Here is an 18,682-nt window from a genome sequence, read left to right on the forward strand (position 1 = left end):
CTCGCCGAATCGGACTAGTCGAATCGGACTCGCCGAATAGTAGCAGACCCGTAAAACGGACCTCGTTTTCAAACTTTGGGACCCAAAATTGCCCTAAAAACAATCTTTTTGTTTATGTACCAGAAAGTTGGTTTCAAATTGTTAACCTGTGTAGTGTGTAGTAGCCTGCGCGTGCAAGCTGTTCTGTATCAGCACAATAGTAGGGCTGAAGCTACTGCTCTATCATACCTCAGAATACTCAAGAAATTTCCTTCATGGAAGGCCAGAAAAAAACTTCGAGTTTTTTTCTTTATAACAAAGGTTGGCGGTTGAAAGTTCGATTTCTGTTTGACGTGCTTGATGAAATAGGAAATTATTAAGCAGAGATTGGAAGACCGTAAGTGAAAAAAAAATTAGCCAATACAGTTGTTGTGCAACCTGGATCGTTCAACACAATGCACCCGGTTACCAAACCGCTCTGTGTTTTGTGACAACTGGCAATTACTTAATTCCATCTACCGAAAGTTAGGAGACTATTGAATGCAACTGAAGCTGGCCATTATTCGTTGTAAAACGTAGAAATCCAACGCTTCGTGACGCGCAATCGCTTTCGTTTGTCCTCGAGATGATCTCATAAAGCAACTGATAGAAAACATATAGGCTGCCAGGAATTGTGATATCAAATTGCTGCGGTGACTAGGCATACTGCGTTTCACAGTTGAGCGGTGGCTTTCGAAGCGGAGTTAATGCAAAAATGATCTAAGTTTGCATTCAATGAACATGGTTGAAAGACTTGTTTTCTTGATTTATTTTCTGTTTCCCAGACGGCAAATCAATCGTTTTTGCATTGATTTAACATCTGAAAACGTTGAATCAATGTAAAAATGACAGATTTTGATGTCTGGGTAATGACATCCTAAGCAGCCACAGCAAATGAAAATCTGGCAAAGGCAAGAACAAAGACATTGATTCACATTGCTTCAACGTTACTCGACAATAAAACAATGCAAATAAACCTATTGATCATTTGAAAAGCTAGAGGTGTACAACTGTACATACAATGCAGGTAGAGAGCCAACCAATACAATCGATCCATTTTCCGCGAAAACTACAGCGTGAAAAATACATCGTTACACCAATTTTTGTTTTGATAATTCTAAGCAGTTTACGTGAGACGCAAAGCATCTTGCATTAGTGTAAAGCACTTCGGAATGTAATATTAATAACAATTTTTTTTTGAAAAGTGTTGGCGGGATATCTTCCTTTGTAATCTGAAAACGTCATCATGCAATGTGACCCGAAACGATACGTAATTGCCAAAATCACTCTGTTAGTGGTGTTACCACACTTACAATTCAAACATTTTTTTACGATCAATTTCATTGACATGTTTGATAAGTAAATCTTGGTTGGTTGAACACTAAGCTAACCACACACACGCTGGTGTTGGTTGATGTGTATAGAAACAATATTGAGTTTCGGTTATACAACTGGAAATAAATTTTGCAAGGAGTTCTTGCTGTGAACTAAAGGCCATTCAAAGGCCAAATACCATATGTGGAAAGGAGTTTAGCGGATTCGCGACATTTGGAATCTCCAAAGTTCCATTATTATTGCAATCAACTAGTCGCAAGAGAAACGACAAAAGTTATCATACGTTAGTTTAACGCAAGAATCTCAAAACCTCGATATTAGAAATAACTTTCCACATATGTGACGTCCCCACTTTATCTCATGAAGTTCATTTACATTTCATTGTTTGGCCGATTAGAATTTTCAAAAATGCTACAATTTTCCAACCTGACACAAAGGTTCTCAAAGCACACCTGTGTAATCCAGACCGTAAATCAACTGTCTCTGCAAACATTGAATCAATGTAAAAAAACAGTTGATTTGTTGTCCGGGAAACGGGAATGTAAGTTTGCTATCTCACACTCACTGCAATTCAGTCGAGTGTCCACCCAGATAGAAAATGGGTATTTTTTACATTGCTTTAACATCTGCAGATATTTAATCAACATAGAAATTAATTGATTTGTGACTGAGTGTCAGTATTGCGTAATCTATTGTTTTTTGACGTTAACAGATGAGTAGACGTATATCTAACCTTCACATGTTATGTTTGATACGATGTGTAATGAGTTAACCCCCGCTGTACTTTTAACAATAGAAACGTGATAGCTAGCATATAAACGGCAAATCAAGGGCATGTCTCAAGCCTTGGTGGAGAATTCAATGAGCACGTTGATGTAACATAAAAGTACGTAGAACCAGCGGTGAAAAAAAAGTCTACACAAAGATAATACCAGCAAGGCCGTCATAGACACAATGCGTAAATACTCACAAAGGTTGATCAAATTTCTAAGAAAATTACAGTGATGAGATAAAACACCAATAATTAACATGACATGGCAGAAAGAACAATCCAGTTGGTTAAGTTAACACGAAATGAACCGACTTCGCGTCGCTCTGACGTCACAAGATATTCAAATGACGCAATATTTATACATTATACATAACTTTAGCAAGGCGGGTTATGACAGCGAGAACATAAGACAAACAGTGTACATAAAAAGGTAATACGTGATAACATGTAATTGTATTATCATGACGTAATCATAATTCATAACAACAGTGTATTGTGCAGCTCGCAAAATCCAACTTTTCACATTCATTGAACGTCTTCGGACGTTCGATCAATGCGAATAGGATAGATTTTGTGAGCCGAGCTTGATATCTTAAATAATGATGCAGCTTTTGTCAAGGTTCTTAGAAGGTTCTACATATATCGACATCTAGTGATCTCACATCACTTCAAGTTTGCATTTAAAAACGCAGCTTCTTTGTTAGGTCAAAGATTGTAGCGACGTTCGGACAGAGCAACCAAGTATAAATTCAAGTGTAAGCTATTCAACTAATCGTAAATGTAACGTGCTTAATCTGCAAGAAAAACTGTTGCAATAGATAAAATGTAAGAGTTGAATGGTTTAAAATGGGAATAACTGACACAAGGCTGTCTCTATGATTCAGCGGAATGGCCCGTTTCGGTGAGTCAGATTCGGTGAGTCCAATTCGGTGAGTCCGATCCCTTATTCGGTGATTTTTTGAATTTTTTTTTTAAATGATTGGGTACCGTAGCCTAATTACCATTGCCCTTTTAGGGTTAGGGGTTAGGAGTTAGGAACTCACCGAATCGGACTCACCGAATCGGACTCACCGAATAGTAGCAGACCCATGGTTCAGAGCCTTTATGCGTCATATATTACCACTTGAAATAAATGCATATTTAGAGATGCTTCTTTAAAAAAAAAAAAAAACTGGTAAAAACTAGGCTAGGGTGTCGAAAACGTTTTTTTGCGTCAAGCAGTCTAATAAACAGCAGTACCGATTGGTAGGATCTTACTAAGGGATACTAATCGGTACTAAAGCTGAACTGGACTGTTGTGTGTGTGCAAAATCATCTGAGGCATATGGCCTGTAGTTGAATCATACACCGTACATTATACTGCACGTGCACATCTTCATGCCAAGCAGTGTACAATTCAATATTGTTTTTAACTTGCTTCCTTGGTAGGCGTGCATAACGTGCAGTCGCAATGAAACATCTGCATCGTAATATATTGAACTCACTGTTGCAAATTATAACATATCTACACAACAGACCATCAACTGATAGTTGTGGCCACCAACCAAGCTATGCTCAATGCTCATACAACATCGCAGGACGAATAAACGATTTGTCCCAACATAAATGTTTGCTTGCAAATCCATAAAGAACTTTAAGCGTTCACGACTTCGGATATAACTATAGTGGGTAACTATAGTAAATGTTTTGAAAATAAAGCAGACACACTGGGCAAGCTGTTTCAATTGCGGATTGATAGCAAAACATTAAACCAAGGCCATAAAAAGTTAAGGCTGAAAAGGCACGAAAAAAGAAAATTAATTTGATGTTGAAGTGAAGGTAAATGAGGTAAAAAGCACACAGAAATTAAAACAATAATATTCAAGATAAAATGTAAATGTGTTTTAACAAGACCACGATGTCAAGAATATCCAAAAACATTTTTTTTTTTAAAAGTGATTCGTTGTTATAAAAAAGGCTTTGTAGGCAACGTAGCAATTCATTACAAACATTCTTGTTAAAATATCCTTAACATGACGCAATACTCAATTAGTTCTGATGGTAATGTATTGTATAAACAAAACGTGCACAACACTGCACATAATTAAATACAAAAATACTTTTTTATGTTTGCACACATGCGCCAACGTGTGTACAGTGTGACAAATGAGTAGTCAACAAAATCTCGAAGCGTTTTGTTTTGCCATTGGTAAATACGCGTTGAAAACATTAAAACACATTCAAATGGCTTCTGGTCATATCATGATTATGCAGAAAGGTTCATTTAAAATTGAATGTCAGTAGAGTCTTGTTTGTTTTATGATGCACAGTTATCAATTCTTTTTTAACATAAAAACAAGCCAACGTGGATTGTGAGTTTAGGCGAGTAGTTTCAACCCCTCAAGACTTTGGTTTGCAGGTTCGTTGTCCAGATTCTTGTCTGTAAAAAACTCAGCCCATAGCGGACAGTGATCGGACGCTAAGCCACCCCAAGACCAACCGTCTGGTATCCATGGGTTGGTCAAACCAGTCCGGACCACCTGATGCTGTGTGGTGTAAGACTTATAGGCATTTGGGCTCAACCACAAATTATCGTAGCATCTGGAGCCTTTCATGTTCTTGGAACTTATGTTTGTAGGCACAGAGTTAGGTACAAGTGACGTGAATCCCTTCTTACGTAAGAGATCGAAATCCTTCTCATCTGGTTCTAAGTTAAAATCACCTAAAATAACAACATCTTTTTCTTCCGGTACTTGTTTGAATAAGGCTTCTACCAGAAGGGGAAGACTTGATATTTCTGCATTCAGTCTCGCAGTGTCGCCATCTGCGGAAGCATGACCAACAGCTTTGAGATGCAAACATGCCAGGACCACATCAAACTCATCCACCTGAAAAAAAGAGTAAGACTCCATGAGAAAATGAACCAACGCTGAAGAAAATGCGTGTAAAACCAAACCACTTGTTACACGCTCTTACAGTATCAACAAAGCTAGCAATTGTGGTGACAAAGACTCTTAGACCAGAGGATAGTTCAAAGTTCAGCCACAGTCTAGCTTATGTAACTGTGTCATATCGCACAACTTCCTTGTACAATTTACAAGAAACTAAGAAAGCACCAAATGCATACAAGCAAATATTTCCATTAGACTAGAGTTTTAATATATTGGTAAAGATCAAGATACAACGTGAATTTCTTTCTCTCACTGGGTTTTATAACCAGTAAAGTTTTAATGGTTCCCCTACACAATACAGACATTCTGCTTTTACGTGCATTAAAAAATTATAACTTTAAGGTTAAATCAACAGGCAGGCAAGTATATGGTAAATTAATCACCATCTGTAGCTTTCCAAATATCAGGACGACAAGCAAAATATGCATACTATTGCATACAATATTCGTAAATGGAGTTGACTTTTGTAATTTTGCAAACCATAACATTAAAGAATAAGAAAGAATGATTACTCATTTATAAAGCTTGACAATCTGCATATAGCTAATAAGTAATAAACATTTAGTGAAACATAATATGCCACTGACTGCATCAGTGCATTAAATATGCAAGAAAAAATTTTACAATGTAATCAGTCGAAATAACAAGTACGCTGGTTTTTTTTCGGTCATAGACCGATTTTTTAGCAAAATGTTCGAAAAAAATATAGTCAATTCGGTCAAAATGTCCGAAAAAATATATAGTCAATTCGGTCAAAATGTCCCAAAAAAACAACTTTTCTCAGCGAAACTTAATGTTGTAGTTAGTCAGGAAGTACAAATTTTGATTTGTATCAGCTATTTGAAAGGAAATATTTTCATAAGAAAAAATGACTGAAATAAATAAAAAATGATCGAATTTTTCAAGTCATTTTGGACAAATGACCGAAAAGTCTCAGCAAAAAAAACCAGAGTACAGTATATAAATTTTATCCAGTAGTGAACAATAAAGTAGTGTGACATTTTTTACAAGCTAAATGCTGATTGAGCAATGTGAATTGAGTAATGTCAAAATTATATTCATGCAATCTAGTGACAAAGAGCTTGTTCAATGCACAAAAACACTCAAACAATTTCACTATTGATCTTGACTGTCGTGACATTACAATCGATGCTTATAATTTTTCATGCTTACCTTGAAATATCCCAGAAATGGTCGTCGCGTAAAACCTTTTTCTTTTAAGGGACTCTCCAGTAAAGTACTGCTATATAGTTGAATGTTTGCACTGGCATCCCACAAAAACCCATTATATTCAAGGCCTTGATACATTCTACCAGTTGCCTCAGATGACACAACACATTTCCACATATTAAAGTTGCCCTTTAACCTTCAGCAAATTAAAAAAAATAAATTGAAACATGCACCTGTAGTCCTGTATTGTTGCTACACCACCGATATTACACACATTTTTTTGATGCATATTGTCATAGGTTTATATAAAATAATTTATCTCTTAAAATTAGCTTTAAAACTGGAAGATAGTTATGTACAAAAGACACTACAGTATATGAAAAATTTCTATAGTACAGGTATTGTACCGAATTGTTTTTTAAACATGAAAGAAAACGGAAGTCACATCTTACAGACGTAAAACCTACGACCCACGTACCGGTATAACAAGTCTGAAGAAAATATACATTTTTTTTGCATTAAAAAAAAAACACTAGAAATTATTTTACCTTTGTACATTAGGCAAGGAAGGGTTATTAAGTTCATTCATAATGTGTTCCAATGCATCTTTGTCTGCAAGCTCTTGCACTGCAATAATTTTGATCCCATTCTCAAGAATAGTTGCACATACCACCTCTCGTACACCAGGATTTTTCACTTTTTCGACACCGAATTGTTGCAAGTTCCAGGTTGCAATACGAACAATGGGTCTACCAAAGCGTTGGTTTAAAAATTGTTCAGCTCTTGTTCTGTTTGATTCCAAGCACTCTGGTCCGAACCCTATGAAATTGCTACATGAAACACTGTGAAGTCGAGACGAAGAAGAACTAGGATTTCTTGAGTGCTTTTTTCCATTAGAATCAATTGTTAAAAAAGCTTTTATTTTCAAAAGTTTGGGAGTATCAATAAGTGCAGCTGGTTCTACTAAATCATTTATATGGTTGAACTTTCCGTGTTCAGAACGATATGCTGTAATTTTAAAAGCAAGTTCTTCAGAAATACCATTTACACTGCTGAGCTGTTCGACAGTGGCAGAATTTATGTTCACCAATGATGCAAGAGAATTTCTGTTACTTGAAGGTATCTTCTTCAACCGGACAGACGTATTGGACACATGAATTTCTTTACGCAATTTTTCTAGCCTTGTAGCTCCAACACCATTTACAAGAACTAAATCTTCTACTAAACGAAAGTTTCCAATCTGTTTGCGATATTCTACGATATTATGTGCCAATGCTCTACCAATCATTGGCAAAGTCATCAAATCTTCTTCTGTTGCAGTATTTATATCTAAAGTACTTGAAATTGTTGATAAAATGCCATTGGTTTCAATGGTTGTAGTTGTGGCTTCAACAGAAAATGCAGCACTGATGCTTGTTTTTCTTCGTAGAAAACTACCATGTTTTTTAATTGAGGAATTCTGGTCTTTTGGGACTGGTGCCCTACAACAGGTACATATGCCTCCCATTACAATGGCATGTTCAGCTAGACGACCCAAAAAAACTGAAAACAGATAAATATAAGTTATATAATGTTTAGTCCTTGTCATGGTTTTTGATAGTGAAATGAAACAGAACAAAATTTTACAAAATGCTGCATAGTTTATAAAGCAAAAAGAATAACCAATTAGTGATTTTATGCTTATCCTTACACAGACAAAACACATAAACTAAGGGTCATAATCGAGCTGCTCAGTCAACCAGACAAACGGTATTAAACATTTTGTTAAAACACAATGAGAAAATGAAACAGAACAAAAGATTAAATAACATGATTTTCAGTGCAAATGTCCCTGCACAGCAATTGTTAAAATAAAATATTGAATATGCAGGCAGTATTTTGTGTCAAATTAGTTAGACCTATTCAAATTGCAATGCTGCTCAAATTCAGTGACACCAAATTAAGACTTTCAACATATATATATATATATATATAGTATCTGTGAGTGTCTGCAGTCAAATTTGTTCTAAACATGAATTATACATATTATATTTATGTTAAATTTAATGCAGTGTGAATCAAGACAAACTTTATTGCAGCCTCTCCATTGGTGGTAGATATACACCTTCAAGATCAACAAAAGTTAGAGGTGGCTTCCTTAGATTAGACCAAATTTATTGCCTTTAAAGCTTAACAATTATCATTTGCAACAAAATTTGTTTTCGTTATGATTGTTAGGTTCAATTGCCCATGCATTGCTTCAACAATTGTCACTTCAGTTGTTTTACGAAAGAGGAGATGACTGATTCCTTTAACTGCTTCATATATTTGTTTGAACTATATGTATATAGACGAAATCGGTTAATTGTATCAGCTTTTAGCCAGAGATTCTGATACATTTATCCGATTGATACATTTAACCAAATTGCTCAAGAAAAGAAATTTAGTGTGTTCAACTGTTCAGGCATTATTGTTGGAAATATGTGTGTGTTAAGTTGGTTGCATTGAGCTTTACAACTGTGGTTTAAACCTGCAACTGTCTGCAATTCTAATTGAGCTCAGAAGAGTTTATTAGTGCTATGCTACACAACACAGTGCATTGCCAGCATCGGTTGTATGATCAAAACATTTTCCAGCAAACTACAGCAATCGGACTCCTTCTATCTTTAACAATCTCTGTGACATCACAAGATGAACTTTGACCATCTGCGCCTTTGCTTCAAGAATGCTATTTTTAGTTCTACTGCAGTGTGATTATTTTCTTTGCCCGTTCTTTCACCTTGAAGTCCAGCTGTGCAAATATCAGATCTTTGTGATGCGATGTCTTGCGCATGAGATCACCGCACAGGATTACAGTCATCTGTTTTTCATTTAGTGACAAGCATCTGTCTACTGACCTTATTTTCTTCACTTTGCTTTAGCATGTGGCTGACAGTAATGCGAAAGAAAAAATGGAATTCTCCTTTTTCTTACCAGTAAATGTTTGTCATGTGACTCATTGTCTTTATCCAGATGCTTGTAAGCAAAGAAATGATAGCCTATGATTAAATGAATGAAGTATGCAAACGAGAAGCAAATGCTGATACACTTATCCAACATATATATATATTCCTTTAAGTGGGATACGTTAAACTGCTAGTTTACTTAACATATGATAGGATTTGGATTTCAGATTTTGATACAATAAAATGATTGATTTGTTTGAGCGGTACTGGTATGTGCTCAACTGATGTTGTCTGTATCAGGACAGGTTTGGTGACCGTGCCTAATTATATTCATTGATAGGTACGGTAGTATACCTTAGAATTAGATATTTGCATGTACCTTTTTAAATCATTATGATTTTGCAACCTTTTCCTTATGTTGGTTTTGTTGCTGTATTTTGTTTCCACAACTTAATTTGTTTTACATTCCAACAAAGAAAAATAAATTAAATAGTCTACTGTACTGACTTTTGATTGGCATACAAAGTTAGTAACGCATGTGTGGCTGACTAGACTAATAATCAAGCAAACACTCTTTGAATTAGAGCCATAGCTTACATATTTATATACACTATGTCTACTGGTTGGGGCTTTAGCTGTAGCCATACAGGATGCAACCTAGTTCGTATCCTGAACAGTTCATACCCTCAGTTCATACCCTGAAAAGATCGAGAGAAAACATTAAAAAAAGCGGAAGTCGCTGATTGCAGTTTTTGCAAACATTTTAAAATTTTCCCCCTGAAAAGATCGAGGGAAAGATAGCACAAAGCCCAAGTTGCTGATCGCAGTTTCCGCTAACCCTATCCTAACGCTAACTTTCGCTCATCGCACTTTCCGCAAACATTTTTCCGCAGTTTCCGCTAACCCTAACCATAGACTAATCCATGCTCTAACCCTAATCCTCGCTGATCGCAGTTTCCGCAAACCTTGTTTCGCAATTTCCGCTAACTGCAGTTTCCGCTAACCTTTACCTTAACCATAGAGTAATCTATGCTCTAACCCTAACCCTCGCTGATCGCAGTTTCCGCAAACATTTTTTCGTAGTTTCCGTTAACTGCAGTTCCCGGTAACCTTTACCCTAACTATAAAGTAATCTATGCTCTAACCCTCGCTGATCGCAGTTTCCGCAAATATTTTTCCGCAGTTTCCGCTAACCCTAACCTTCGAGTTTGTTTGCGGAAGCTCCGATCAGCGAGTTCGGCTTTGTCCTATTAAACTGTCCTTTGTCTCCATTCATAGAATTTGAGCATACGCTGACGACGAGCGACTTCGGCTTTTTTTAATTTTTTCTCTCGATCTTTTCAGGGTACGAACTGTTTCGGGTACAAACTAGATTGCACCCAGCCATACATATTGCACTCTTGACTACTTCATTTCTGCTGATGTCTATTATTTCATTGTGGACTTTCTATTACAACTACCGTATGTACTTAGCAGTAAGGCCAATAAAAAAAAATATTTTGAAACATATACTACCGGTACTATTATTTGAATTTTTATTAAAATGGATACAATTTGCTAATCATAAGCTACCGTATTCACTATTCAGCATAAAGATGTTTTGCTTTAACACACAAATTTTTATGGCTGTGGCTATATTTACACTATATAGTGTAATAATAGCCTCAATAGTGTTGCCAGATAAGGAATTCTGTCCTAATTTGAGAAAAGTTAAGCTATATAAAACCAAAACTTGTATTTTGGAAAAAAAAATTATTCCTGGGCAAAGATCAAAACCCTAATTTTATTCCTAACTCTAATCCTTACCCTAACCCTTCCTAACTTAATCCTAACTCTGGCAACACCTGATTGTGGAAAAATAGCCACTTCCAATTTTTATCCTCAATAACATCAAGGAACCGGCAGAGATTGAGAGACATCAATGTCCGCTTTATTACTTATACTATAAGTTGTTTTGTTTCAAATTAAATTTGTTGTACGGTATAGGCTACTGTATGTATATTCGAAATAATTTTATTTTGACTTGGATTTTAACTTGCAAAAATACATTCTAAACAGCCCTATTTTGTATACTTAGGGTAGGTAACCTGAGTATTATTGAACTTCTTCACAGATTCAGACCCCTTGAATCTGAGAATTCTGAACTCAATGAAGAAAATAATCAAACTTAAAATTAATGTGAAGTTTGTCACTTTTCTAGCTAATAAGCTATATACATGCTGCAGTAGTTGGTTTCTACTTATCTCTGCATAACATACAAGCCAAATTTTCACCCCATTCAAGGAGCAAAAAATGTTTAAAAGCTGACTTGGTAGGCACTGAGGCAGTCTTGTTCGGATTGCAATGCTGCAATTATTAATATAAACTCGTTTTCTAATTTCTATCTACATTTCCCACTTACAAAAGTGCATAAGGCAGTGTTGCCAGATTGTCAAAAAAGGTTGGAACGAGTTTTGTGGAAACCCGGTGCGAATTCTCCAGTTTTATACATAATGTTTGCGTCATTGAAACCCACATGTTTGAAAATAAAAATTAGTTGAAAAATCGTTATCGCTAATTATTTTGAACTTTGATTATATGCCTGAATACCGCTCTTTGGACAGTCTTGGCAATGTACCTGGTAGTATATTATACAAGGTCATTATTAATTAACGTTACAAATTTTGATTACCGGTAATAAACATTTAATCAGTGTTGTACACGTCAATGAAATATCTTGACAGCGTCAGCGCGAATTGCCTAAAAACTTTACGGCGTAAAGTACTGCGTCAGCTCTTAAAGAAATTGATGGCGTCAGCGCTAATTTCTAGCGCTATTTCAGCCAGGGTCTCACAAAACAGAAGTATTTCAACCAGGCTAACAATAGCTACGGTACAAATAAAGAGCAGGTATTATGTTTTGAGACCCTGTTTGAGACTGTATTGTAATTGGCTGCTTAGCCTATTAGTTATTGCCTTGTAGAAACACAAGCATTTCAAAATGTTTGTCCGACAATCTGCTGCGTTTGGGACGCATAATGTCCTTTCCAACTGAAAACATGCGTTCCACAGCAGCGCTGGATGGTAACCTTCAAAGTTTTCAAAGCTTCACAAGCCTTGAAAACGTTTACTCGGAAAGGTAGCCTATCACTGTTCCAAGCGTGCTGTGATGCAGCATCTTTTAACGAGGTCCACTGCACCAACATCGCTCTTTTCAGGGGCATAGAGCTCTTGAAATAAAGTATCTTCAACCTCCGACATTCATTGATTTTTGACATGTTTCAAGAAGTTTCAATATGTAGCCGAAATCTAGGCAAATAGTTTCAATAGTTTTCAAGGTGATCAGTAGTCTATGCAACCAGTGCGTTTCAGTACGTTTTAATATGCAGCCTAATCTATGGACACTCTTGGCTTAGCCTATGCCAATTGAGCACTTTACTGGAAGTACCTTGCTGTGCAGTGTGCATTGCGCAAAGATCACTGCTTGCAGTTTGAGCACTTTTGGCAAGGTTGGCGGTAGTAGCCTACCATTTTTTGAGCTTAGATTCCACAAATGGGAAAACGTCATACGGATATATATATCTCCCTGGCCATATAGGCTACCCAGGGATAGAGGAACCACGGAGGGCGTCTACGAGCATGTGTTCATGCTCGACACCATCCTCTCGGATGCACAGTCACGCAAAAGGCCTGTGTCGGTTGCGTTTCTGGACATTCGAAACGCCTTTGGCAGTGTCCGGCACGAATGCATAGCCGAGGTCCTGCGTCATTTCGACGCCCCCACACCCCCTTATTGAGTGCATCTCCGACATATACGTCGCCAACACCTGCACCGTCCGCTGTGGCAATGGTAGGCCTACCATATTTTCATCTCCTAAAAAGAGGACACGTTTCGCCAGCAAGTAGAATTTTACGCTTGAAGAATCTTTTACGTGTTTTTAAATCAATACAGTAGCCTATTGGCATACGCAGCAAAACTTATCAAAAAAAAAAAAAACAAACAAGAAAACAAATTTACTGAACGTTTAACATATTTTTCCTCATTTCTAGTGCTTCCTTAAGACAACAAATGATTTTATATTTTTAAGAGTCAGCAAAATGTAAAAAAAAAACTAATTTTTAGACAATTTCAGTCAGACAGCAATGATTGTAAAAATCTACAAAATGTGACAAATCAGGCATGACCTCCGGGTCAAGCCTTAACCGTACCTGTTACTGGCGTAGACCCTATGGTCTCGCCCTCTGCTAATTCAGCAATTTCACATAGAAGCAGTGACGCTAGAAACCTGAGATTTCTTGACTTTTACTTTTTTTTCTTGCCCCAACTTTTAATCCCAATTATGTTGGTATCGGATAATTGTGAAGTTCACAATAAACCTTTTGTCACAGCCAGTTATGAAATGCAAGAAATTTGCTGATATTCAATAGCCTGAGTGACAGTTTACTATTAGCGTGCGGTTTTATTTTGTGTTTGTCGGCGGCGTTAAAATTCCATTTTGTACCCAGGCAGCAAAATCCGTCATTTTTACATTGATTCAATGTCGATTTTGCTGTCTGGGTAGGGAGTCGCGATCTGACGCGATATGAGTCATTTTTTGCTAATTAGGAAAGTAATTTGTTATTTGCGCAAATTGCTTTGTAGTGCAAAAAGTGCATGGAATACTGTTTGCACAGAAACGGAAAAACAAAATTGATGAAATTCTGTGTTCAACGCAATAAGACTTTCAAAATAAAATGTGAACTGAGAAATTTGACCAAGAAATGGCGAAAATAGGTCAAAAACCGAGTCTTTATCACCTTTTCTACCTAAAATACACAATCACGAATATATTTTGCGAAATAAATTGATTGAAGTGATAGATAAAGCTTTTGACCAACGGCATACTTTTGCCCGTTGTTATTTGATATAAGCCGACGGAGTAATTAGCAGTAAGAGAGACGTAGACCTGATGATCTCGGCCAGTAACTCTTGCCGCCAAAAGGAAGCAGTAACAGATACGGTTAACTTTTTTCAACAAGGAATGGTCAGCCTTAAAGGTATTGTTAAATTACTTGCACAAAATATGACTAAAACAGTAGGCTGCAGCACATTACCGTTAAAATGCTAAAAACGGCGTGAACTAAAAAGCTGTTTCTTTCCTTGCAAAGCTGTAGGCTTATCCATGCCATGATTTCTTTTTGCTGTAGCTTTGGTGTTATAGCCTACACATTGCACTTTTGGACATTCGTTTCGATTTGTTTCAAGTAGCAAACGAACTAAACTGAGTTGGTAATCAACAACATCTACAAGCGCTGTATCAATATAAAATGTATGAAGGTAAAAGAATAATTTTTTGTAAAAATGCGAGCATGGCCTTTAAAATGTCGTTTAATATCTTACAGTTAATCAGGCAATGAACGTTCAACAACAGTTCCATAAAATGCGCCAATTTCTTGTAGAATTTATAAATCAGCATGTTACATTGGTATATAGATACAGAATGTTAAAAAAACAAATAGCCTACAAGCCGTCGCTGAAACATCATCAAGCAATATAATCTCGTTGAAAATATAAGCATGAAAACCCAAACTGTCAAAAAAGAGGACATTTGAGCATTTTTTAGTGTCCTCGGAAGACAATTTATTTTTCTTGAAAAAAGAGGACAATTCCTCTTAAAAGAGGACATATGGTAGCCCTAAGCAATGGTGAAACCGACCGCATCCCTGTGGGGCGGGGAGTCCGTCAGGGCTGCCCGTTGTCTGGGCTGCTATTCAATTTGGTCATCGAGGTGCTCCTCAGGGGCGTCCGTGACAAAACGGATTGCGGCTACAACCTTCCTGCTAAAGAAGACATCAAAGTAGCCTACGTTGTATGGCATATGCCAGGGATGGCGAACCTTTTTTAGTGCATGGGTCACAAAAGAGACCTTAATCCTTGAAAAGGCAAAAGTGGGTCATAGGCTACATTTAATTACATGTTAATGCGAAACTACATGTTAATGCGAAACTTGCTGCTGCATCTTCTCTGCAAGTCTTATTATCCTTGGTTAGTAATCCGTAGTTTTTAGCTTCACACATGCAGCACTCATATCTGAGCTGACGATTCCGTGTGCTTGATTGTATAAAATTCATTTGCGAAAATAAAGATTCGCACGGATATGAAGAACCAAACAACGTTAACAGAGCTACCGCAAATCTTTTCATAGTTTCAAACGAATTTGGCAGGGAGTTCCACTCTGTAAGAATTATATTTTCAGCATGGTTTTCAACAGCAGGAAAATCACAACCATCCATATCTGTTTTCATTTCAATTTTTTGTAGGAGATGATTTAAGTCTACAAATTTTGTTTTCCAAACTGCACTTTCTTGAAAGTCTATCACTTCCATTTCCAAGTTGTAAAGACAAAGCCATTCGAAGTTTGATAATTCAAGATTTTCAAATTGAATTGCATGCGGGAAAGGAATGAATTGCAATGTAGTAGCCTATCTAGCTTTCGGAACTGGGTAAAGCTTTCGGACATTACATTTTTGGCCTCTTTCGTCAGTAAAACATACTTGCTGAGTGCAGTTTGCTTTTGTTCATAAGTTAAATTGGTGCTGGTAAAGCGCTTCAACAACTGAGGAAAATATTTCAGCTGACCTTGTTCAAGGTCTACAGAAAAAATAGCGAGTTTCTTCTCAAATGCTTTAATGTGCCCAAACATGGATAATACAATATTTCCACAGCCTTGCAATTTAGTATTTAACTTATTGTAATGCATTGTGAAATCAGCAAAAAAATGTAAATCATTCAACCACGTACTTTCGCTTAACTCTGGATATTTTTGATTTTTTTCAGCTAAAAAAAGTTGTAGGCTACTTCTTCCAACAATTCAACAAATCGCTGTAAAACAAGCCATTAAATTTACTGTCACACGCGTTCAATAAATTTGCAAACTGGCGTTTATTAAGATCGTGAGATGCAATATAGTTGACTATTTTTGTTACCACACTTACAACTTTTTGAAGAGATTTGATTGATTTGGCGCAAAGGGCTTCCTGATGTATTATGCAGCGAAATTCAACAAAGCTGCGCTTTAACTCCTGTTTTAGTAATTAAATAAGCACCCAGTAACTTGCCGTGATGCTGATAACGCACTACTACGGCTTTAGTTGTGTCAGATTGCTATATGGCAATTCGGTACGGTACTAGATTAAAATAGGGTGGGGCCTTATTACAAATATTTAGTGAAACATTTATTCTTTGCTGAAATATTTGTTTAAATTTCATTATTTAAAAGAAGACAAGTGGGTCACTGAAAATCTGTGATGGGTCACTTCGTGACTCGCGGGTCAGTGGTTCGCCATCCCTGGCATATGCGGACGACATTTGTCTCGTTTCTTCCGATCGTGAGCAGATGATCTCCCTCTTATCTACTACTGATCCCTTCTCTTCCTGGTCCGGGCTACGGTTCAACCCACGCAAGTGTGGCACCTTATCCTATAGGAAAGCGTCGGCATCCCGTCTGCGGGTCGACCCGGAACCTTTCTCCCTAGCCGGGGAGGAAATCCGAGTCATCCCCAAAGGCGAAACGTACAAATATCTTGGCGCTCGAACCGGTTACGCCTCGGATGTGTCCCTTACCCAACCTTTCATCTCCACCCTTTCCTCTTTAATGAAATCTTTCCTCACTCCAAGCCAGAAACTTCTGGCACTTACCTCTATCATTCTTCCGTCCGCGTCATACCATCTGCGAGTGCGGCGCTTCAGACAGTATGAGCTTCTGAAGCTCGATCGACCGGTATTGCAGTGTTTGAAGGTGGCGTGGCGTCTTCCCAGGTGGGCGTGCAGCGCTTTCTTTTACTGTAAGCCTGCATTGGGGGGCTTTGGTGTGTTAAATCTGTGTCGCGAAAGCGACACGCTTTCGATAGCCCAGGCCTTCAAGATGCTGACGTTTCCTGACGACCGTGTCTCTGCCATCGCTTTCGGGCAGCTTAGGCGTTGTGCCAGTCTGAGGTTCGGCACTCCAGATCCTACCCCGTGCCAGCTAGCCAGTTACTTGAATAAGGACTCCCCCCTGAAGGTGCCCGTTCTCGACCGTGCCCAACAGGCGAAATTAAGCTTGTGGGGCCGCGTCCCGGCGGCTACCCGTCGTCTAAATGTACGTTGGTCCGCACGCCCGGATGACGGTCTCGAGTTGACCGCGGGGAGCTCCAAAATCACCCCTCCCCTACGAAAAAAAGTGGTTCCGACCCTCCACCAACACAATGACTTGTGGTGGAGGAGGCAGTGGGAATCCAAACCTGACCAAGGCAAGACGGTCAGTACCCACTGTCTGTCCAGATTTTCGAATTCTTGGACTCGGCGACCGGAGCTTCTGGATCACGCAAACCGTGCATTTGCTTATAAAGACGTCTAAACCTACTTCCCTTGAAATCAAAACCAAGCCATGGCCGCCCTTATAATCCTGCCATATGTCGCGCGTGTGAGAAAGCGGAAGAGACTCTTCCTCATATATTGAACCACTGCCCTACCGTGATGCCTGTTGTCACGGAACGACACAATTCAGTATTGTGGGAGATCGTGAAGCATGTACCTGCCGAATGGCAACCCTTGCTTACCATAGATAGTACGGTTCCACAACACGTGGAAGCGGACGGTGCTGATCTGCGCCCTGACATTGTCCTGCAACGCCCTGACGGTGTCACGGTTGTATGTGACGTCACTTGCCCGTTCGACTACGGCGCGGATTCCCTTCGAAAAGCCGCCGACAGGAAACACGACAAGTACGGCGAGTTATGTGTAAGCTAAACATATTGGAAGACAGGAAGCGCCCTTGCAGGGACGTCCTGTCACTTCTGTTCGTCGTAGGCTCCCTCGGGAGCTATGCTCCGTTGAGCTCTCGGGCTTTGGCGGCCTTGGGTGTTCCTGCTCGTGGGGTAGCAGAGGTGGCTAGAAAAGTGGCCTCCCTCTCAATCAAAGGTTCCCTCCGTGACTGGAAAGCTTGGAACGCCGGTCTCACTCGTGGAGGGGCTACGGCATAGAAAAGACGATTCCAGCGATCAGAAGCTCAATTCCCCAACAGCAGAAGCTCTGCAGTAAGCATCCGAGCGCGCAAGACAGCAAACCACCTCAAAACCCGCCAGTAATTGTGTGACGTCATAGTATGTTAAATCCATTGTTTCATTATCAATTATCTGTAAACAATTGTCGTTTCATCAGCATGCTGCAGCTCAATGAAGAATACAATCATCATCAATACAATAAAATAGCAATATATGAATTAAGTATATATTGCATATCGTGAATGGACTCATATCATCTATCAATGACGTAATATCATTAACAACACTGGATCTGTATTTTCATATTTCAATATTTTAGAATATCACACACTACCTTCTCCCGATATGCTGCTCTTTCCCGCTCGGATCAACCTCGCGTTGCTTTTAACTCATCGATAAACATGATTTCCCGATCAACTTGATGCAACCTCCAAAGTTTCATCCCACTATTCTATATTTTTCCTGGTAACGTAGCCTAATCATATCTACGCTTCGATCGCTAGTCTCCCCGACCCATCTGGGCGAACCTGC

General features: G+C 38.4%; 1 protein-coding gene across 1 annotated transcript; it reads right to left on the reverse strand.

Annotated features, from left to right (window-relative positions):
- Nucleotides 1–3,309: 3,309 nt before the first annotated feature.
- Nucleotides 3,310–7,732, reverse strand: LOC145774802 (endonuclease/exonuclease/phosphatase family domain-containing protein 1-like). Its single transcript, XM_082586115.1, has 3 exons — nt 6,774–7,732; nt 6,229–6,421; nt 3,310–4,992 (listed from the first exon to the last, which is right to left on the reverse strand). The coding sequence occupies exons 1-3, from the start codon at nt 7,730–7,732 to the stop codon at nt 4,483–4,485; spliced, it is 1,662 nt and encodes a 553-aa protein (XP_082442241.1). The 3' UTR covers nt 3,310–4,482.
- Between the last annotated feature and the right edge of the window lie 10,950 nt (nt 7,733–18,682).

The sequence above is a fragment of the Aplidium turbinatum genome, chromosome 7 (assembly GCF_918807975.1).
Source record: "Aplidium turbinatum chromosome 7, kaAplTurb1.1, whole genome shotgun sequence".
NCBI lineage: Eukaryota > Metazoa > Chordata > Ascidiacea > Aplousobranchia > Polyclinidae > Aplidium > Aplidium turbinatum.

Bases quoted from the DNA above. Each gene is read 5' to 3' on its own strand.
- LOC145774802 (XM_082586115.1), bottom strand. From the start codon at position 7,732: ATGGGAGGCATATGTACCTGTTGTAGGGCACCAGTCCCAAAAGACCAG. The intron at 6,422-6,773 runs GTAAAATAATTT...AATTTGCTGAAG, and splicing joins TCCTTGCCTAATGTACAAAG to GTTAAAGGGCAACTTTAATA. The intron at 4,993-6,228 runs GTAAGCATGAAA...TCTTTTTTTCAG, and splicing joins CATTTCTGGGATATTTCAAG to GTGGATGAGTTTGATGTGGT.